Source organism: Hipposideros armiger, unplaced genomic scaffold (genome assembly GCF_001890085.2).
Source record: "Hipposideros armiger isolate ML-2016 unplaced genomic scaffold, ASM189008v1 scaffold_153, whole genome shotgun sequence".
Lineage (NCBI taxonomy): Eukaryota > Metazoa > Chordata > Mammalia > Chiroptera > Hipposideridae > Hipposideros > Hipposideros armiger.
This window is the reverse complement of record NW_017731503.1, coordinates 2,977,244-3,001,426: the sequence shown is the minus strand read 5'-3', so window position 1 is coordinate 3,001,426 and position 24,183 is coordinate 2,977,244. Positions and strand designations below refer to the sequence as shown.

Below are 24,183 nucleotides of genomic sequence, written 5' to 3'. Positions count from 1 at the left end.
CAAATCAAATCTGATATTGTTTTACCTTTTATTTGGTGTGTGGAAGGTGTGCGGAAGAGGGGGTAGTCTTATACGGCGAGTATGTAACAAACTCTGTATTTTGAGTGGAAATGTTAGGGGGTCGTCTTATACGCCCGGTCGTCTTATACGCTGGCAAATACGGTAGTATTGCTTGTGGTGCACTGGTTCCGCCCCAGGTTTTAGTTCCACAACTACAGGGGCTGCATGTCATGCCAGGCCTGGTGGGTTGGCTTCTGCCCAAACTCCCGTTATCAAGAAGGGGAGTTTGGATCCCTCTCAGAACTCTTCTACAAGACCAAAGAGTCACCATTCTTCCTCCTGAGGTATGGTGGGAGACGTAATCTTAGCCCCTGATTTGCCTAATGTTAGCTCAGCATTGCCACTGTGGTTAAAAGTGATTTGAGCCTGGAGTTTTCCTAGTAGATCTCTTCCCAATAATGCTACAAGGCAGTCTGGCAGGTAGAGGAACTGATGAGTAATTTCTCGCCCTCCAAGTGTGCATTGTTAAGGCTGTAGAAAGGGCCGATGGACCTGTCCTCCAGTGGCACCCATGATGGTGACCTGTTTTTGGGAGAGGGGGCCTATGGGCCATGTCACGAAGGAATGTTCAGTGCCCATGTTGACCATAAAGTCAATGGGTCGGCCCCCAATTAACATTCAAACCATTGGCTCCTGGGGACCTAGCTGGATGGAGCCTGGTCTGGCCTACTCTTCCCCATATTCTTCCATACCAGCGAATCTGATGAAGTCGTCTCCAGAAGGGTTTGGTGCCTGATGGGGTGGCTGGTAACATCCGTGAGTGATTCGACCTGGCCTCTGGGGGTTCGAACCCGTTAGCATACTTTCCAGTTGCTGGGGACATTCATTTTTCCAGTGGCCTTGTTGGTGGCAGTAAGCACATTGGTCTTGTCCCAACCTTGGTCTCCCGGTGGGTGGTCCCCTTTGACGTTGCCCTCACTGAGGTGGTTCCAGGTTTGAAATGGCATTCGCCCTGGCGTCCCAGCCTGCTCGAAAAGTGCAGCAGCAAGCAAGTCCACCTTTTTCTTTATCTTTCGATCCGTTTCTCAGGGAGCTTCTTGGTCACGATTGACGTGGACCTTGGTCGCTACTTCGAAGAGCTGGCTAATATTCATGCCAGTAAATCTGTCCAGTTTCTGAAGTTTCCGCTGGATGTCACCCTGGGACTGCCCAATGAAAGCAGCATTGACCATCCACTGATTCTCCAGGGCCTCAGGGTTCAAGGGAGAGACAGAACGTTTCACAGAGTCTTTCATAAAATTGGCTTGTGCTTTCCTCAGGTCCCTGGAGGACCTCAGAGATCTGGTTCATATTGATGGCTTTTTTTACTACCATTCTTTAGGCCGCCTATAAGGTCTTCCTGATACTGTTCCAGCATGTGGAAGTCCCTGTCATCATTGGGGTCCCACTGGGGGTCCTCCTCAGGGAAACAGTTCTGGGCATACATTTGAATGTTTAAGGTCCGAAGTGGGGCATGCTCCTACAGCCACTTTATAGCGCCCTGGGTGACCTACCGGTGCTCCTCGGTTTTGAAGAGAGTTAAGAGGAGTTGGTGACAATCAGCCCAGGTGGGCCGATGCATTTGAATGATTGACTGAAGAAGGTCAGTTACAGCTTGGGGCGTCTCAATATATGATGGGGTATGATTCTTCCAATTCAAGAGATCGATGGTTGAGAAGGGCTGGTACACAAACATGTATTGGCCTCCCTGAATTTGGCCATAGTACTGATCATAGTATAGCGGGCTTTTGGCTTCCCATAGGTAGAGCTGGAGAGAATTAGCCTCAGGGCCCTTTGCAGTCGCCCATCTGTGGATCCCTATGGGGTCAGGACTGGAGGTGGTGGCATAGCACGAGGTTCTGGAAAGGGGGTAGCAGGTGGAGATGGTGGGGCCAGCAAGGATGGCACTGAAAGTTGGACTGGCAGCTCAGGGACCCACGGAAGGGGTGGGTAGATAGGCAAATAAAGTGGCAGGATCTCCTCCGGGTCTGAAGGCAAGACTGGCTTTGTTCTGTTGTTTTGTCCTTAAGTGGCTTCAGGAGGGGACCATAGCTTGGGCTAAAAGAATCCTACTCTGATTTTCCAAACAAGACCTCAACCAAGGGGGCCAAGTACGTACAATGGCCTCCCATGAGTTGATATAGGGGAACTGATCGGGGTGACCAGTGCTGCTGGTAACGATAAGGTGGACTCTCCTAATGAGGTCCCTGTCGAAGCTTCCCTGTGTTGGTCATTCAATGCTGAATAACAGCCAATCAATTTCGCAGAAGGTGCGTAGCTTTTGGGGGGGTCATCTTAGTACCATAATCCCCCGAGAACCCCTTCTTAAAATTCTCTAACATACACCTTAATGGAGTCTGGGTACTCTGTTGCCCACCCATGGCAACCACCTGAAATCGGCGCAACACACAACCACTCAGAGATTCCTTTGTTGGTCTCCGGCCACTCCCCTCGCAGGGATATTTCAGGTGCCTCTTAGCAGTTGGTGGGTCGGTATAAGCCCCCAACTTGGATCACTAAACCGTATGAGACAATTTAGCGATATCACCCTAAGCCGTATGAAGTTTGCCATGGACCCGCCGATCGGGACTCAACACTCGCTTAGCAGACAGACTGTGTCTCATTCACATGGACTCAAACAGATTCATTCTCTGCCTGCTGCCCTGTTCCTGGGAGTCACAGTTTCTTTCTGAAACTGAGATTCTCGGGTGACTCTGGGAGGTGATCAGTCTCCCCTTCTGTCCGCTGATGGACAGGCTGCCTTAAGGGACCCGGTTCTTACCTGTCTGGTCGGGCGGCGCTCCCAAGCTGGTTCCCGTAGCCTTCCGTGTTCTGTTGTGCTCCCGGGTTGGTCCCCCGTGGCCGGTAGGGGAGACATCTCCACTGACAGACAAGTGTCCACTGGCTCCTAGTAGAGTTCATGTCCCCTTTCGTCTGGGGGAACTGGGCCTCGGGGACAAGGGAGGCGGAAAGTATCGCCATCTCTGTATCCTGGGCAAGCCCCCAATTATGTTGTGGGATACTTGGACAGAGAGACGAGACACCAAGTCTCAGGGCAGGAATCAATGTTTATTGATGCTGGCATTGGCTCAGCGGATTCATATCCAGAGGCTGAGCCCTGATCCAGACAGGACTTGGAGCTATATACCCTGAGGTTTCCAGGTTAGCAGCTAGGATTTCTTATTAGGACATGCAGCATTGTGTTCGTTTCTGACTGGCTCCCGGGTGAGGTAGGAATTAGAGGAAATGTTAAACAGGAAGTCTTGGTGGCCATGTGGTCCGGGAAAGCCTTTGTCTAGGGCTCCCTGCCACAATGCGGAATTCTTGATTGTCACATGGTCTGGAAAAGCCTTTTTCTAGGGCTCCCTGTCATACCTTAATCTAGTTATAATACATTTATCTCCGTCTTTTCCTTGCCAAACTGTCTCTATCTGCTGCCTCTATTTCTTCACCCTCCATTCACCACTTAGGCTGTTACCCTCTGCATTTTCCCCTGACCACTCTACTATCCTGTTCTCCTAAATATGTACTCTTTAAGGTCAACTAGGATTGATTTTTCTTGTTTCTCTAGGCCCAGCTCCATCTACTTCCATAATAACAGTCATTTGCTCATCTTCTTTTTTAAGCCTCATAATCACTTAGCCATCTTATTTCTATTTCTGTATAATAGTTACATGTTATTTTGCACTATGTGTGTACATAGGCATGTTTCTCCCAACTCTCCTATTTAATGGGAACTTTCTCAAGGACAAAAGCTATGTTTCCTGCTTCATTTGTTAACTTTCCAAAATATGAGGTCTGACAATTACATTCATGAAATCATCCTAGAAAAATGTACTACATACCGGTACCTCATTGCTGAATATCGCTATGGTCACTTTCTAAGTACTCCCATTGGAAAGCTGTGCACTGACACCAGTGCCTGGTCCACCCTTCAAAGCAATTTTGGAACATTTTTTCTGGAATGGCCATCAGAGTTGTCATCGTATTATCTTTGATGTCCTGAATGTCATCAAAATGTCTTCCTTTCAATATTTCCTTTATCTTCGGGTAAGTAAAGAAGTCATTGGAGGCAGATCATGTGAGTAGGGAGGGGGTTTCAATACAGTTATTTGTTTACTGGCTAAAAACTCCCTCACAGCCAGTGCCATGTGAGCTGGTGCATTGTCATGATGCAAGAGCCATGAATTGTTGGCAAAAAGTTCAGGTCATCTAACTTCTTCACGCAGCCTTTTCAGCACTTCCAAATAGTAAGCTTGGTTAACTTTTTGTCCAGTGGTACAAATTCATAGTGAATAATCCCTCTGATATCAAAAAAGATTAGCAACATCGTTGCAACAATTTCACAAACTTAATTGTCAAATCTTTGTACAGTTAAAATAGCACGTGACTGATAATAGCATTAAAAATGATGAGCTCCTATGTTTCTGAATACTAAGATTTCATTTAACGTTCTGAGGTGGTCAAAAATCATGTTTCTTACAATCCAAATTTTTACTTTTATTCTTCTCTCTATGTATATCACTGGCAATGGGAAGATGGTATTTGTGTATGGTCCTGATCAAGATGCCTTTGGTAGGATATATAATGGAAATGAGAAAAGGCAACTACAATGACTAAGGGAAAATAAGAGCTACAGGAAGAAGAAAAACCAAAGTCTCTTAATATTAGAAAGGTGAAGGCTAACAAAAGATATGTGATTATTATTTATGGGATTGATTAAAGTTAAACACAGGAAAAATGCAGATTTGGGCATCAAATCCAGGAATTCTAGGAATTTATACTCAAAAGTAAATTTTATATACTAGAATTACCTTTGACTTCACAAAAAAGCTAGTAAATATTTCAAATTCCACCAAAAATAATATAGTCTGAAAGATATAAATGGATACTCAACAGGATTACACAAGGCTGATAAATTTCTACAATGGACTGGTCCTTAAAAATAATAAAGATGTTATAAGGATGTTAAGGTAAGAGCCCCTAGCTTTTGAAGGACTAGTCCAGGAGGATAAATATGCTATTCTATACTACACTGCTTAGTGTCTTAGTCAGATGTTAGACTATTGGGATAGAGGGACCATAAGGCAGACACATTTCTTATGGCATCACAGAAAATGTGTGTATTAGTTTTTAAAAATGTAAAATGAAGATTAAAATGAAACAAGAATGAAACATTAAACATATATGACCGAGAACATTCAGCATGAATTTTTTATAATGTGAATAAGTTTGCCTTTTAGTGTAGTGAATCCTTTCCATAAATCTGTTTTAGAAGTCAGGTCTCTAGTATGCTTTAAAAAAGCTTTTGTTAAAACTGAAGTATATTGATAAAGTGATTTAATATAGTTGAAAACAAGCTGCAGTACTCTAGCTGGGCCCCCAATTCTTGTGTTAGAAAAACATCTATATAACATTATAGGAAACATTTACTGTAATTTGTCATCAATGTTTAAAAATGATAATGTTATGCTCCCAATGTTGTTGTGTTTGTTAGTGCATTACTACTGTTTTATTCATGTGGTTTGTTGTGCTTGTATGAATTATTCCCAATTCTACCAAAATGTCCTAGACTCTAATATCCTTTAAGTAAAAGATACTGAAACTATGGGTTGACTCAAAGGGCAGCAGAGTGCATTTTAATATCCACATGTCCTATGAGCCAATATTGAAGAACCAGAGAATTATATTGCAGGACAATGTTCCATCTGAAAATACAGTGATTATTTAGATGGGGGTTGGTGCAACTCTTGTGGTGCAGTGCCACAAAATAAATGAGTCTTTACCCACTGATAGGGCTGTGAAATAGGTATCAATGAAACTATATGTAAATTTAGAATTCAACCTCTTACTCAAGGTCCACAATTGTCATTGCATAAATTGCCTCCAGTGTAACTATGCTGCAGGAAAAAAAGCCAATAAAATAAGCAACACATACACACACACGCACCTCCAGCTAAGTCTACAATGAAAGGAGGTCATAAAAGGTATATTTTGTGCTATTGTTTAACTTTCAATTCCCAAGGGAACTTGTGCAAGTGTGTGCACGAGTGAGTGTATATGTGTATATGTGAGTGTGTGTGTGTGTGTGTGTTTGTGTGTGTGTGTGTGTCCTGCTTTAAGAAGGAGGGAGACTGCTTGCTGAACCTCTATCTTTGGAGTAAAATATAAGGTTTGCAAAGTACTCTTAGGGAAGGACATGCATTTGACTATATACTTTAAGATATTTAATCAAGACAGTTGTTATTAAAAACAGTTGACATTAAGAACAGAATTTGTTTTTTAAAAAGAAGGCCATCAAGTAAGGGTGCTGAGCTAACAGTAAGAAGAGACTGGATCTTACTTTCAGCTTTACCCATAGTTATGTCTATTATGCAAGGCAAGTCACTTAACCTTCTTGTGTTTTCCTTTTAAACTGTAAAATAAGGGTAACAATTAGTTGCTACAGCATAAAACTGTTATGTCTATAAAGACACTAAAATATTTTGAAAACTATAAATGCTCTCTAAATGCAGACTGTTATTGTTAACACACATATCAAAAATCGAATTTTTAAAGCAGAAAACTGGGAATTAATTATTTGAATTAAAGCACAGTTCTGTGTAAGTACTTTAAATGGCAAAAGTGGTTTAGAAATTTTATAAACATATGTTTCGACCACTTTTCAGGAGTACACCCCTTTTGCAAAAATAAATTCACTTTTACTTGAAATGGCTAATTGTTCTTCCTTAACTACAGAATACAAACTTACTGACTTACAATGGATACAGCAGGAAAGGACCTTAGTGATAAGCTAGTTTACTGAGCTTCACCCAGCATTTGTCAAAGCCTTAGCAGCTAGAAAGAGGATCAAGGACAAATAAATGAAAGCAAAAGGAGAGGGAGATGTGGCAAGAATCTGTTCCCCTCACTCATTTTATCTGAAGAAATGTGGCTGTTATCTGTTTCATCTCTGTAATTTTCTGGTAAGATTTAATTTTAGAATGTGTTTCACTGCCTACTACCTCTCCTCCATACCCAAAAGCATTGCAAGCTAAAGGGGAGCAGAATATGTCACCCCAAAATATGGCTTTGCAGCATAAGAATTATCTTGAGCTGATTTTCTTTTAAATTGGGGGACAATGTGTTTTTCCTGGACCCATCAGCTCCAAGTCAAGTAGTTGTTTCAATCTAGTTGTGGAGGGGGCATCTCAGTGGCCCATGTGGGATTCAAACCAGCAACCTTGATGTTATGAGCACTGCATTCTAACCAACTGAGCTAACCGGCTCCCCTTTGAGCTGATTATTTTTAAGAAACAGCAGACACCAGACAAAATCTGAAAACTGAGTTGCTACTCTTACTTACAAGGGAAATCTCCATTTGTAAGCATCTCTCTCCTTGTACCAGGAAGAGAAAGATGACCCTAGGAACTCTATTCCAAGAAGGCAATCATGCAAATCTGCATAACAGCCTTACCCTTATTTACTGTATGTGTTGTGCCTTGCCTAATAACCTCCCATAAGTGCCCCCACCATTTGCCTTTGTCTTTAGCTGCAGATGGTATTTAAGACATTGGCAGGGAATTATTCAGTTTTCCTGGGTATTTCCTGTGTGTATAAGAGGTGTGCATATTAAACTTGTTCATGTTTTTCTACTGTTAATCTTTTTATTACCAGTGTGGGGGCGGGATGCGATGTGTCAGCCAGCAACCTATATGGGTAGAGGGAAAACTATTTTTCCTTCCCTGCAAAGGCAACTCTTCTATTTTTCAGATGAGAAACTGGAGCCAAGAGAGGTGAAGTTGATATGGACCAAGCGAGTAGCCCTCCTCCTCCTCCCCCCACTGCACAACTTTAAAATTTTCTTTTCTATAAAAATTTTAAGTATCCTCTTCCCTAGTTTTTTAGTTCCTTAACCCCTGGCTTTGATTACTTTTCTAATCAGTTTCTAAATCCTAGACTAAAGATTGCCCCTAGACTGAATCACAGAATATATCTCACCCCTCCTTTAGATAACTACTTAAAACCTGTGACTTCCCAACATTCCCCAAGCTATTCTGGATCTAACTCTGGGATAATTCTATCCCAGAGACTAAATAGATTTTAACATTCCTCCAGGCCAGTATACTTGTTGGTTGTAAACATTAAAACCTAATGTTCTTTCCAAACCCGTAGCCACCCTATATCAATAGCTTTGAGCTCTGCTCTTTAACAAATGTATTAATTAAAATCATTTTTCCTCATTTAGGGGCCTTGGGGACACAGAGGGTACCCCAGCAAGATTGCCAGTTGCAACCAAAGAAGCCAACACGGTCTTCCATGCAGATCTTGAGACCCCTTCCTCTGATCTGAGATCACACAGGGTGAGAGTTCCGTGAATCTCCCAAATAGTCAGGGACAGCTCTAGGCTCCTGCCTAGCAGGAGGTAGATACAGAAGAAAATACTTCCTATCCCTCAACTTCCCATAGAGATTTTATGGGGATCAAGTCTCAAAGGGAAAACAAAACAGGCAGTTAGAGCCAGGCATTGGGTCTCTACATTCTTGCACATCCCACAGAATGCAACTGCCCAAAATACCTCCCCTCTCTACCCAAAACTTCCCCATTTCATTGTAATTATCTACCTCTATGGGGAAACAAATGGGTACAAAATACCCAACTCGATTAGACCAGTCACTCACACCTGCGCAGTAAAGGCCATAACAGCCTTCATTTCACTTGGGCCTCATTATACCATCATTATAATATCATACATATGCCCAAAAGTTCATTAACATCATTATAACAGACTGAATTATGGGAAGGAGTATGCACAGTCTTCAGAGATAAGGTAATACCCTATTGTCAATCACAGGTGTCAATCAAGTGGTCCCATACCTAGAAAGGAAAAGCCCATTCTAGAGTAAAAAGGATAAAAACTCCAAGTCCTGGCCAGTCAGGGCCTTTTGAGCTCCTTTTGCTTGGCCTGCTCCAAGCTCTTTGGAGTGTACTTTCTCTTCTAATGATGGCCCTTGAGCCATTTTCTACTGCTCAGGCCCACTTCTGCTTTTTTGAAATGTATTTTTTCTTCTAATAAACTGACGTTTTCTGCAACTTTACCTCTCCGGTTCATGTCACCATTCTTCGGTTCCACAAGATTTGCACACACACAATCACACACACAAATATCCTGTATCAGAGCTGTAGTCACTGTTCCATCTTGGCTAAAGCATCTTCACCACAGACTATAAATTGTGTCCTACCAATCAGATATATGTTGTTTACATGATCGTATATTCAGCAGATGCTGACTAGAAAATGTCTTCTTTTTTTCAGTTTCATGGAGATAGATCTTGTTGGATGAATTGAAAGGAAATGTCAGTTTCTCCCAAGGCCAGCTTTTTGCAAAATTTGTAAAGGAGGTAAAGGCTGTCTTTAGTATCCTTTAGTTCTCCGTCTTTCTGCCCATCCATTTTATTCCTGGAGCTCTACTGTGAAATCCAACCTGCAGCAATGTGATGCACTCAACTACCTAATAAACTGCCTCCTCATTCAGATACAATGTTACACCTTACAAAAGCCCTATGCTCCTGAAAGACTGTTGGTTAAGAAATGCCCCTGAGCTGCCGCTAAGCTGCCAACAGTTGGCAGGATGGCTCAGCTAAAAAACAAACAAAAAAACAAACAAAAAAAGAAATGCCCCTGAGGTAGATGAAAGGCAGGTTTCAGAGGCAGGGCTGGCTGTGGGGCAAGGAATCTCTGTCCTTCTGAAACATCACCAGACCTGAAGGCAGGATTGATGGTTGGTGGTCTGGGAGCCAACTTAAGACCAGCTGTGATGAGCTAAAACCAACATGGGGACTGATTTCATTTAGCAGTGACCCTACGGCTCATTACACGCTCATTACAATACATTAACATGATAAAAGAGACACCCAGCACCACCACTGTCAGAAAAGAAAAGACCATACAAAGACACAAAATGGATAGTGGCGCTCTTCTGAGAAATCTAATCCTTTTCCCAGAAAATTCCTTAAATATTCCTCCTATAAATTTGAATGTACAACACCTAATGAAAGGGGCACCAATAACAGGCTTAATCCCCAACTGGAGCACTGCTACTTTGTCTATAGAGTAGTCTGCCTCTTTCTTTTCCTCTGCTTAAATAATCTGATCCTTGCTTTACTTTTATTTCTGCTTGTGCTTGAAATTTTTCCTGTGTGCTGCCAAGAACCCACTGGTCAAGACTCGGGTCTCCTTGGACTGAGGCATCGTTTAGCCTCCTGCAACACACCTAACCTTTTTGTTTCCCCCAAGAATCCTCTCACTCTTTTCTGTTTTAGTAAACAGCCATTGCAAAACCAACAAAAACCAAAACAATCAAATTTTAAAATCCTTTCCCATAAGGCATATTAGGTAAGGCTCTCTGTCCATTCTCTTGGGACTTCCATAAGAATCGCATATGACCTTATTTACCTGTTACAAGGTCTTCTCTAAAACCTGCTGACAGACCAGATACAGACAGAAAGGAATGAATCTAGAAGGCACATTTAATCAAATCCTGTGTCCCATTGTATAAAGATGGCCCAATATATATGTGTTTACTAAACATTAACTCTTTTTATCTCCCTGTGAATTACATTACTTTCCCCTCTTTAGTTCTGAATGACATTTATACCTCATTTTGCCTTACTATCTTTGGAATTTTCAAGCTTGTGTGAATTCCCCATGCTCGTGTATTAAAACTTGATTTTTTTCCAGTTAATCTTCTGCATATCACTTGAATTATTGGACCAGCCAAAAGAATTAAGAGGAGAAGTTTCCCCGACCTTGATAAAATTTATATGTTTAGTCTGTATTATATTGTTATAAGAACAGATAAAAAAACAGAAGAAGTGGAACCATGAGTCCTAGGTTCTAGGCGTAGTTCTCTCTGTGTTCTTGAACCTTCTGGACCTCAGTTTCTTCACCTTTAAATAAGAATGTTGGATTTGCTAATCTTTAAGATTTTAACATTTTATATTTTTTGAAAGATTACATTGCAATTATTTTCAGTTTAATTAATGGACATTAAATGACTAATTTCTAGGGATATGTCTATTATTATTTGTTCATATCTGCTGCTCTGTTTAAAGTAGTTGTTACATAATGTTTACTAGTTAAAGAAAGTTAGTTATGACAAGTTTGTAAGTTTCTAAGGCAGTAGCGTCTGTTTTATTGGTTCTTCAGAAAAGTCATGACGTATTTTTTCTATGTTTTTCAAAGGTCATTTATTTACATAAAGAACAAAGATCAATCAATGATATATTGCACATTTTGCTCAATAACATTTTGCCATCTTTCAGTGAGCATTATAATTCCTCATTCATAGAAGGACCTGTATTTGCAAAAACCTGAACAAGGTGCTGATTTGCAGCCTCATCTGAATTGAACCTTATACCATGCAAGGAGTTTTGAAGAGAGCAAGACAAATGGAAGTCTGATGGAGCAAGGTCAGGTGAGTATGGTGGGTGTGGCAACACATCCCATCCAAACTCCAATAATTTTTGACGGGTGATCAAACTTGTATACAGTCTCGCGTTGTCGTGATGGAACACAATTAATTTACAATTAACAAGCTCTGGACGTTTCTGGATGATGGATTCATTCAAACTGTCCAGTTGCTGATAGTACACATTTGAATTGATTGTTTGGTTCCTTGGTAGGAGCTAGAAAAATACGACACCTTTAAAATCCCACCACAATGGGCGCATAACCTTCCTCTGATGAATGTCTGCTTTCGATGTCATTTGAGGTGAATCATTATGTCGGGACCAAGACTGTTTGCACACCACATTGCTGTAAATAGTCCACTTATCATCACCAGTTATCAGTCGCTTCAAAAAAGGATCATTTTCCTCACGTTTAATGAGCATATCGCAGATGTTTATACGCATCGTCAAATGAACTTCTTTGAGTTCATGTGGAACCCAAATATCGAGCTTGCTTAAGTATTCCCGCTTTTTCAGGTGGTCATGAATGCTTGAATGATGGATGTTCAATGTTTCTGCAATCTTTTGTGTCATGTAACATGGGTTTGACTTGATAAATGGCTTTATTTTGTCATCATCAACCTTGGTGGGCCTTCCTGACCAAGGAGCGTCGTTGAGATCAAAATCACCAGCACAGAATTTCATGAACCATCGTTGGCACAGACATTCCTGTAGAGCATTGTCATCGTAAACGTTATGCAAGTTTTCACAAACTTGACGTGCATTCTTCTATTTATGGAAGTAAAACAGTAAAATATGGCAAAAATGCACATTTGGTCTTTCATTTTCAACTTGTTGTAAAATCTCCAAAACTCAACCAAATCACTCAATTTTTTTAGAATGAAGCTAGAACTGTCAGCTGTCAAATGACATAGCAATAAAATAGATGCAAATGACTCTAGTACTTCCAAAAATGAACTAGTGCCATCTGTTGCAAACATGCATCATGACTTTTTTGAAGACCCAATAATACAATGCTTTCAATTCTATAGATGTTCATTGAACAACTGACAAGTGATTTTTCTGGTAGACTCCAACATGTGCTTGTAATTTATGTCTTCATTTTGAAATTAAATTCAAATTATTCAAATTAAATTCTAACAAGATGTGTAAAATCAAATATTTTTTTCTGTCATTTGGAGAACTAAGTGGCAATAAAATTCTTTAATCTCCTAATGAGAAGCAAATACATATAACTACTGTTAATGGGGAACCAATTTTAGCAGAATTTAATTGTTTTTAAAATGCTACTCTACATATAAAACACTCTGACGATTAAGGTGATGATAGCAACTAAAAATAATAGATGTTAAATTGGTAAGTAAAGAGAGGTCATACTTTAAGGAGACAAAATATCTGAATTCTAGAAAGACTATTATTCATGGAAAAGTTGGTACCAGTTTGAAAGTAGAATCTGTGGTGCCTACTAGGACATCAATAAATTCAAGGTAATTTTCCAATCATTTGACCCAATAATAATTACTACTAGGTTAAACAGTGTGCTTGGCACTGTATTTTATGCTTTACTTCCATTGTATCACTTATTCCTCAGGACCCCCTCACAAGACAGGTACTATTATTGTCATCCATATGTCACAGAAGAGGACACTACTTCAGGGAGGTTGTGTCAATTAATTGCCTGAGTTTCAGAGCCAGTAAATGCCAAAATCAGTATTTTTTTAAAAAATTAAAATTTATTGGAGTGACAATGGTTAGGAAAATTACATAGGTTCCAAGTGTATATTTCTGTAATACATCATCTATATATCATATTGTGTGTTCATCACCCAGAGTCAGTTCACTTTCCATCATCATATATTTGATCCCATTTATGCTCATCTGCCATCCGCTTCCCCCCTTACCCTCTGGTAACAACTAAACTATTGTCTGTGTGTATGAGTTTCTGTTTCTTTATTTGTATGTATCGTTCCTTATTGCTTTCAGTTTTATATTCCACATATTAGTGAAGTCATATGGTTCTGAACTTTTTCTGTCTGACTTATTTCGTTTAACATAATAATCTCAAGATCCATCCATGTTGTCACCAATGGCACCATTTCATCTTTCTTTATGGCAGAGTAGTAAGTAGTATTCCATTGTGCATATATACCACCTTTTCTTTATCCAGTCATTTATCAAAGGACACTTTGGTTGTTTCCATGTCTTGGCCACCGTAGAAAAGCTGCAATGAATATCAGAGCACATATATCTTTATGGATAAAAGTTTGTAGATTTTTGGGTAGATATCCAGGAGAGGGATTGCTGGGTCATATGGTAATTCTATTCTTAATTTTTTGAGGATCCTCCACACTGCCTTCCATTGTGGCTGCACCAAGCTGATTCCCACCAATGGTGTATGAGAGTTCCTTTTTCTCCACAGCCTTTCCAACACTTGCTATTATTTGTCTTGTTGATGATAACCATTCTAACAGGTGTCAGGTGATATCTCATTGTGGATTTTATTTGCATTTCTCTGGTGATAAGTAATGTTGAGCATGTTTTTATATGTCTATTAGCCATCTGTATGTCCTCTTTGGAGAAATGTCTATTCAGGTCCTCTGCCTATTTTTTAATGAGATTGTTTGTTTTTGTTGTTGTTGAGGTTTATGATTTCCTTATATATTTTGGATATTAGCCTCAATCAGAGGTGTTGTATGCAAAAGTCTTCTCCCATTCTGTTGGTTGCCCCTTTATTTTGTCAATGTTTCTTTTTGCTACACAGAAGCTTTTTAGTTTGATATAGTCCCATTCATTTATTTTAGCATTTACTTCCTTTGCATGTAATGATATAAATTTCCCTGTTAATACTGCTTTCGCTGCATTCCAATAATCTTCATAGGCTGTATTTTCATTCTCATCTGTTTCTATGTATGTTTTGATCTCTCCTCTTATTTCTTCCTTGACCCAGTCATTTTTTAAAAGCATGTTGTTTAATCTCCACATATTTGTGCTTTTTCCTGCATTATTTTTGCAGTTGATATAGAATTTCAAAGTCTTGGGATAAAAAAATATGCTTGGTATGATTTCAATCTTCTTAAATTTGCTGAGGCTAGTTTTATGTCCCAATATACAGTCTATCCTTGTACATTAGAAAACAGTGTATAGTCTGATGTTCTAGGATGATGTGTTCTATAAATGTCAATTATGTCCATTTCATCTAATGTGTCTTTTAGGGCTGATATTTCCTGGTTCATTTTCTGTTTGGATGATCTATCAATAGCTGTCAATGATGTATTTAGGTCCCCTATTATAATTGTGTTTTGGTCAGTTTCTCCATTTAGCTCTTTTAGTAGTTGCTGTGTATATTTCAGTGTTCTCTGATTGAGGGCATACATATTGATGACTGGTATGTCTTCTTGTTGTATAGTCTCCTTTATCATTTTGAAATGTCCATCTTTGTCTCTTGTTATCTTTTTTAATCCTGAAGTCTGGTTCATCTGATACAAGTATGATTCCACCTGCTTTTCTCTAAATACCATTTGCTTGGGGTTTCAATTTCCACCCTTTCACTTTGGGACTACTTTTGTCCTTGTAGCTGAGATGTGTCTTTTGGAGGCAGCATATGGTTATGTTTAGTTTTCTGATCCAATCTGTTACTCTATGTCTTTTTATTGGTGAGTTAAGTCCATTTACATTTAGGGTGATTATCAATATATGAGTATTTCCTGTCATTCTGTCATTCATTTTCTGGTAGGACAGTGTCTCCATTGTTTCTTTACCTTATTGTTGGTGTTTGTTATTTCAGTGTGCTGGTTTTCTATGATTTATTTCTTCTGTTTCTTCTTTTTTTATGTTATACATTTCAGTTCTGGATTTTTTTTGAGTGGTTGCCATTAAGTTTATGTATAAAAAAGTTTCATATTTAGAGTATTCCATTTTCTTCAGTGTGCTTTCTTTCTCCATTCTCTTGTGTAGGTTCACACCTTTACTCTTTTTTGTTTTTGTTGTCACAAATTATCCCTATATATGCTGTGAGTTGATTTATGCACTACAGTAGCAAGTTGTCTTTTTCCTCCTTTTTAAAGTATTTTTTTCTTTATCCTGTATATTGTGTTTAAGTGTATAGTGTCTTATTGGTGTAGAGGTTACCATTTCCTGCTTTTGTCTGTCTGTTCGTAATACTACTCATAGTTTTGTATTCTTTTGATTCTTTGTTTCAGGCCAAATAGCCTCCTTCAGTATTTCTCATAGTGCAGGTCGTGTGTTAGAAAAAATCCTTCAGCTTCCGTATGTCTGGAAAAGTCTTTATTCCTCCTTTATATCTAAAGGATATCTTTGCTGAATATAGTATTCTTGACTTATAATGTCTCTCTTTCAATAGTTTGAATATTTGATTCCAGTCTCTCCTGGCTTGCAGAGTTTCTGATAAAAATCGAGTGGACTTTTCTTTGTAGGTTACCATCATCTTTTCCATGGTTGCTTTGAGGTTTCTTCTTTGTCCTTAATTTTTCCTCCATCTGGTCAGCTCTATTACCTAAGCTGGCTATTTCATTCTTCATTTATTTTATTGTGCTCTTAATCTCCAGAATTTCTATTTAGTTGTTTTTTCAAATTTGAATCTCTTTAGTAAAATGTTTATTTTGTTCTTTGATTATGTTTCTGAATTCATTAAACTGCCTGTCTGTGTTTTTTTGCATCTTGTTAAGTTTCTTCAGAACTGCAATCTTGAATTCTCTGGCATTTAAGTCACATATTCCCATGTCTTTAAGTTCATTTTCTGGTGACTTCATTTTCTTTCTGAGCTGCCTTGTTACTTAGGCTATTCATGGCAATTAATGAATTTTTATTTCTCTTCCTGGGGATCAACAAGAGTTGGTTCTGCAACACGTTGATAGAAAGAGGTCTTTCTTTTGCCTTCCAGTAGGCGTTGGTGGAATGTTTTATTTTCTCTCCTCCTGCATCCTTTCATTCTCTCTCACACTGTAGCGTTATATTTTCTCTTGCACTGTTTCAGCTTCTCACATAATGGGGTGGTGTGGGGTATTTCCTGGAAGGTGGGCTTCTCTGTGAGTATGTCACCTGAGCCTTTGGGCTGGGCACTCTCCCTGTGGGGGGATGTGGAGAGCTTCTGAAATCCCAATGTTCTTCCTGCAACCAGATTCAGAGCCTGTGTGTCTCAGAGACTCTGGTTCCCCCTGCAGAGATCTGCTCAGATAGTTGGGGTCAGTGGTGGGTTAGGTTGGTTGAGGTGGCTCTCAGTAATGGCAACTACCAGCTCACAGTTGTCTTGCCCCTATATTTTCTTCTTTTTCATCCGAATCAGTTGCACTGTGAGTCCGTGGCTGCGGGGCTACTGTTCTCGGAGTAGTAATTATTTTGTTCTTTAATTTGACACTGCTACAGTTTTTTCTGATTCTTGCACTGGGATGGTGAGGGTGGGTTGAGCTCTGGTATAGTGGGGTTGAGTCATTCAGGCTCCGTATCTATGTCTTCTGTCCTCTGCTTGGCAAGGAGTGCTTAAACCACCATTCTCACTGTTTTTCCCTAAGTCTTTGCTCTGGGGTTTCTGCCATGAGCAATGGGTTCAGCCATTATATGCTGATCCCTCAGGTGGGAGTGTGGGACATAATGGGGGTAGTAGCCGTCTGAATTCTTCCCTCTCTCATGACTGCAGTAAGATCCAGACTGCAGGGAGCTCCACGTCCTGGTCTGAGTCCTTACCCGCATCTCTGCACTTCTCCCTTCCCTCCTCCACTTGCCCAATCTGCCCACCTTTAGATGATTCAATTTGCAGTTCTCTCAGGTGTGCCCGTGTGTCATGCAAGGAGTCTTTTGTTGAATTATAATTGTTCAACTTGTTGTAAATTCCAGGGGACATTTCAAGAAGCACTCCCCATGCTGCCATTTCTGTGATGTAATCCCCAGAATCAGTATTTAAAGCCAGATCTGTATGAATCCATAGTCTAGGCTCTTAATCATAGTGCTACAATGTCCAATGCTCTAGAAGACTAAGGAAAACAATGTAAAAATAATTATCTGGTTTTCAATTTGAGGTTTTAATGCATACAGCATCACTAAAACAAGCTTCCAGAGTGGTATTTATAGAGTGTGTGATGCTAGAAAATCATAAAAGGAAACATCTGACTATTGGAAAGTGGCCTTATACTATCCTACTTTTTATGCAATGTCTGGTTTAGTATACACATGACATTATAAAAGAGGAGCTATATTTTTACTTGGTAAGTAATGTGCAGTGAAAACCTAATACAGCAGAAGGGTAATATGTAGATATAGTTAAAGTTTTTTTCAGACTTCCATAGAAAGTCAGTTTAACATAACAACTTGGTACATATGACATTAAGTCAATAATTTTTCTTAATAAAGTATTAAATTCAAGTTGATTTGATACGTTTGTTGTTATAATTTAGCAGAAACTTAAAAATATTTTTCATTTATGAAAACTGTCACAACACATTGAAATATAGGTATATAGACTTTCTCTAAAATATATCAGGAATAGCCTCTAAGACTTCACTTTCATTGCGTAAAGTGTCTTTTGTGGTTTTCATATGTGTTTTGTGGGTGAATTTCAGTGTAGTGCAAAAGTTAGGAGACTAGGGTCTGGAATTAGGCCACCAGTTTCTAGCTCTGTGACCTTGGGAAGGTTACTTAGCCTCTTGGGGCCTCTGTTTCTCATTTGAAAAATGAGAATCATAAAGTTACCTTCATAACATAATACATGTTAAGTGTCTGGAGCAATTATTGCCATGTGGTAAACATTTACTAAATTTCAGTTATCATCATCAAACTACTTTGTGGACAACAATTATACAGATCTGAAATAAAATGCAGAAATGAATATGCTCTGATGATAACTATTGAGGGAGGAGTAAATTTTCCTTTACCTTTCTAGGCTCTTTCAGCTGGTCTAATATTTAAGTTTACATGATAAAGATTTACAAGATAAAATAACCAAATTTAATTATATATGTACATATGGGACCCCACATACAGCATAGGTTGAGAGACAGAAAGGGAAAACAAGGTATGTATGACATTCTGAGCTTAGGAATGTGGTAAGATGCCCCAAAACTTCAGAGGGGAGGAAAGTAATCCACAGGATAAGAAGAGCAGATGCTCAGTAATTAGAAGTTTACAATGCCCTATAGAGAGGTCACAGAAAGTTATTTCTGGAGGTAACGCTTATTGTGAGCAAGGCCACAAATTACATTATTTTAGGAAGAGGTAAAACTTTCTCTTGAGACTGCAGAATCTCAACTGACTTCACCTCAAAATGACCCACATGCCAAAGTAGCACATCTTGGGGAGGCCTGTTCTGAATCGCTTCACAACTATGTGATGACCTTCTGCTGTCTTGCATGTTTCATTTGCCTTAAACAGATAATTAGTGATTTTCAGTGTGAATGGTGAGAAACCCCTAGGCATATGATATCAAATGGTGGCTCTTGTACTTGCAGATATAATCTAATAATGGGAGAGCAGGAAAGGGAGAAAAAGTCCAAGTCTGAATGTATTCAGAAACTTTCCTCTGCCTTCTGTGACCCTTGTACTACCCTCAGCCCCTCTCGGCAGCAAAAGTAAATTTGGTAGAAAGGTCACCCCAGGCTAGAAACAATATTTCTAAACAAGAACATAAAGCAAATTTCATCTTGAATTGAAAATTAAAACAAACCATGTTTTCCCTGAACCTTAAGCATTAATTTTTACTGATGCATAAACCAAAGAAAAGTTACTTTTATAAAAGCAAGCAAAGCAAACAAAAACAAAACAGAACAAAACCCACAAAAGATCCCCCCCCCAAAGAAACTAAAAACACAAGTAATGAGTAGTAACCCAAACAACTATAAAATAAAATATCTTAATTGCAACTAGTGAACCGAAAGAAAACTTCCATACTATCATATAAAACTGTAGGTTTTTTGAGGTTGTGGTTTGGGTCATTCATTCATTCATCTCTTTATATATGATCTAAAAATATTTAGGATAACACTTGCTATACATTTTGTTTTTAATTTCTGTTTTTTGAATCTAACATGGCTTGAATCCCTCTGTACTGAATCTTATTTCAAGAGAAATTATAATACAGACTTCAAGTAATTTTCAATGCCTGTATATTAATACTGATTCCTAATATCACATGCAATGTGAATAAGATGTTGGGAGCACTGGCACTGTAGCATTTATTGTAAATAAGTCAGGTAGTTCAAGCTTATGTTGTCTAAATTTCACAATTCAGCACTCAAAGTGCTTTTTTTGTTTCCCCAAGTAGCAAGGATTCATGTCCCCTGACTAGAAAAAAATTCATGTTCCCACACTTTGACATAAACATTCACCCTTATGTTAAGCATAAAAGGCTTTTTTATTATTAACTGAAAATATTTCCATACACCCTTTGTAAAATTTTATATATAAATGCTGGGCTTAGACACAAAGACTTAATCAAAATCTCATCTTGCTTCAAGGTAGTTATATGTGAAATGCAATTTCCATTGTATTGAAATCTCCATCCTGTAAATATTTATCTATTTTCAAAATAGCCAACATATTTGAAAAGTTTAATTGGGTTACACTCAAGGCACTAGAGAAAGGAAAATTTGCTTTCACAAGACATTTACATATATTTATTCTATCCAGGTAGAGTACTTCTTTCAAGTGATCATGAAATTTAATGTGAAGCTAACCCATTCTAGATTTGGTTCTAATGACCATATTAGAAGAAAAGTAATCAATAACTAATCCATCACTTTGATAACTGTACCTTTTTTCTCTGATTTATCGGAAACTTTTCCTCCAATTGGAGAGTAAGTAGTATCCATGGATTCGGTCCCTCTGTTCCCCTTGCTAACTCCATTTTCATAGAGCTGTCCTTCAACTGGTTGCAACTGCCAAGTCAGGCCGAACAAATGTACTGCTGCAAGAAAACAAGTCACATGAACTTATTCCAGACTCACTGTAAAGGTCTCCAGACCAGCTGTTCCTTTGTACCTAAAAATGTCATGACCAGTTTTCTTTTAGTTAGGCCAAGCAACTTGGATTACATACCTACATCATATACATAGCTACTTTTCTAAGTAGCTGTTGTTAAAATTTAGAAGCTTAAGCTATCCCAGTGGCAGGGTTAGAAATTGGAGTATTAGTTAAACAACAATGAGATTGGATTCTGCTCCTCAGTGCTGTGACCCATTCCCTTTACATTTCCCTTAGTCGTTAAGTCTAGTTTGAATATGGAAACTGCACAGTAGTGGTGGACAGGTCATCACGAGAACATGGGAGACATTCACTATGGTTCTGATTCAATTCAATTCAGAAAATATTTCCTGAGTGCCTAGTATGCATAAGAGCCTATGGTAGCTGTTGCAGCTGTCAAAACCTAGATGCCTATTAGTGTAGGAGTTAGAAGTAATACAAGTATAAAAGAACTATAGTATAATGCAGAATAATTGACATGATACAGGTTCACATTGCTATCAGAATATTAAAAAGATACTCAGTGTTTATCAGTGTGCAGGAAAATGGGTACTCTCATGTACTTTTAATGAGAGTACAAAAATATCAACTTTGGGGAAGGCAATGTGGCAGTGTTTTCCAAAAAAACACTTAAATGTTGTAAAGATTTTGTAGGGTGTCAGATGGGCAGATGTCTTATTAGGGAGACCACTTCATGGATGGTGTAGATGCCTGACCACTTCACTGTACACCTGAAGCTAAAGCTGAATAATATTGTATTTCAACTATAATTATCTATTTATGTATATCTATCTATCTATATCTATATCTATATATATCTATATGGTTGTCAGAAAAGTCATGACTTATTTTTTCCTATGTTTTTCGTTGCAAAAATGTGTCATGACTTTTGCGACAAACTAATACATATATATAGTCATGGGATATAGAGCACAGTTTAGGGAATAGAGTCAATGGAATTGTAATAGATATATACTATGTCAGAGGGACAATAGATTGGGAGTTGGGGGTTATCACTTTGTGAGGGGTGAAATGTAAAACTATTACATTGTTTTGTACATCTGAAACTAATAAAAAAAACACTTAAAATTTTGGCTTACCCTTCTAGCCAACAATTTAATTTCTATGAAGAATGTATCCCAAACTACAAGGCATTTCATTGTAACATTAAAAAACTAGTAGAGAGAAGGGGGTAAAAAATGGCAGTGGTGAGGGGGGCTTCCTGAGTTCTTCCTTGCAAACCACAGCAATTTGAGCAGCTGGAGCACAGAAAACAAATCTCTACAAAGCACGCTGAGCAGCGAAGGGACTCCCAGGCCGAGTACTTAAAGGTGGGCAGACCGGGTGAGTGGGGGAAGATGGAGGCGAGGCGCATGGAGGCACAGCCTGCACCTGTGGATGCTGAGACGGGATCTCAGAGAGCAGATCTGAGAGTTCCCACAGCTCGCTCCCTACACCTGCAGCCCGCGCTAAGGCAGAATCCTCGGGCCGCGAGGGGCGGAGCGGAGAAAGGAGGGCATGAGCGTGGGCACCATCCGTCCACACCCGCATCTGCGGAGACTGCGGCTCTCAGACAGCAGATTGGAGAGTTCTCACGGCTTGCTCCCTACACCTGCCGTCGGCGCTAAGGCAGAATCCTCAGGCTGGGCATGAAGCGAAACGAAGAGAGGCGGGCGTGTGAACAGAGGCAGAATCTGTCTGCGCCCACGGCTACGGAGCTCAGGGAATCCAGGACAAGCCAGAGTGTTTTGCAGCATCTGGACAGGCTCAGCCTCTGGTGCTGACCGTCTCCGCCGGAATCCGACAGGAGCCCCAGGGCGCGCAGTTTCTGAGGCAGACATCTCAAACCAGGGAAGAGAAGAGGGAAGCGAGAAGCGAGGAGATGCAGCCCACACCCCACATTGGTGGAGACACGAGCTGCTTAGCCAGGGGGTGCCTGGTGTTGGAGGGGGCTTTTTTTCTTTATCCTATTTTTTTTTCTTTTTTTTTCTATTTCTTTTCTCCACTTTTCTCTCAGATAGGAAAAATAAACTGCGTAGATAAGTGCACACTCCCACCCTCCCTCAGAAACCTTGGCCCCCTCCCTGCCAGAACCTGAGACTGACTCCTGAAGAGAGGAGTAAGTCAAAACAAAGGTGCTTCAACTCCCTGGGGTTGAGTAATTTACATGAGAAAAGGCTGCAGATGGGAACTACTAAACACTTTGTCCCCGCCCCCACCTCTCCTGGGCGGCTTGGGAAGCAGAACAGCTTTGGCTGCTGAGGCGCAGGAAGGCCTACCATCAGCTCTGAAATCTCCATCCCCCACCCTCCAACAGCCCCAGTGGAAAGAACACCCGAAGACGCACATCCAGTCCACTGCGCAGGAATCAGAGTGCCTCTGGAAAGGCAGGAACAGAAACAACACTGGCTTTGTAAAAAAACTACCAATCATACCTCATAACTCCACTCATCTAAAATAGACCTATATTAGGCATATAGATCAATGGAACAGAATAGAAAGTCCAGAAGTAAAGCCAGGCATATAGGGGCAGTTAGTCTATGACAAGGGAAGCAAGAAGTTACACTTGGGTAAGGATAGCCTATTCAATAAATGGTGCTGGGAAAATTGGACTGACATATGCAAAAAAATGAAACTGGACCACCTCCTTACGCCACTAACAAGAACAAACTCAAAATGGATTAAAGACTTAAATATAAGACCTGAGACCATAAAACTCCTAGAAGAAAATATAGGGTCTAAATTTGCAGACATTACCCTGAGCAATATTTTTACTGATACATCCCCGTGGGCTAGGGAAATAAAAGAAAAAATGAACATATGGGACTACATCAATCTTAAAAGTTTTTTCACAACAAAAGAAACCATCAATGAAACAAAAAGGAAGCCCACTGAATGGGAGAAGATATTTGTCAATGATATATCTCATAAGGGATTAATATCTCAAATATATAAAATGCTCATGCAACTCTACACCAAAAAAACAAACAACCCAATTAAAAAATGGGCAGAGGATATGAAGAGACATTTCTCCAAAGAGGACATACAGATGGCCAACAGGCATATGAGAAAATGTTCAACCTCATTAGCATTAGGGAAATGCAAATACAAACCATAATGAGATAACACCTCACCCCGGTCAGAATGGCTATCATCAATAAATCAACAAAAAACAAATATTGGCAAGGCTGTGGGGAAAAGGGAAACCTGGTGCACTGCTGGTGGGACTGCAGACTGGCGCAGCCGTTATGGAAATCAGTATGAAGGTACCTCAAAAATCTGAAAATGGAACTACCTTATGACCCAGCAATCCCACTCTTAGGTATTTATCCAAAAAATCCCAAGACATTAATCCGAAAACATATATGTACCCCTATGTTCATTTCGGCGTTATTCACAATAGCTAACATTTGGAAATAACAAAAATGCCTATCAGTAGATGACTGGATTAAGAAACTTTGGTACATTTACACAATGGAGTATTACTCAGCTATAAAGAAGAAGGAAATAATACCATTTGCAACAATATGGATGGAACTAGAGAACATTATGCTAAGTGAAATAAGTCAGTCAGAGAAAGACAAATATCATATGATCTCACTTATACGTGGATTCTAAGGAACTGAATGGATGGGAGAAGTGGATGGAGATAGTCTCAGAGACATGGAGGAAGAACTGAGGGTTGTTAGTTGGGAGGGGGTGGGGATGAAGGAGAAGGGGAAAGGAT

General features: G+C 39.6%; 1 protein-coding gene across 1 annotated transcript in view; it reads right to left on the bottom strand.

Moving 5' to 3' along the window:
• LOC109387321 (teneurin-1-like) overlaps nucleotides 1–24,183 on the bottom strand; it is a 413,374-nt gene that overhangs the window by 41,638 nt on the left and 347,553 nt on the right. Inside the window, exon 7 of the mRNA XM_019651161.1 lies at nucleotides 20,248–20,400. Coding sequence (XP_019506706.1) covers nucleotides 20,248–20,400 — 153 coding nt within the window. The remainder of the gene's footprint in view (nucleotides 1–20,247; nucleotides 20,401–24,183) is intronic.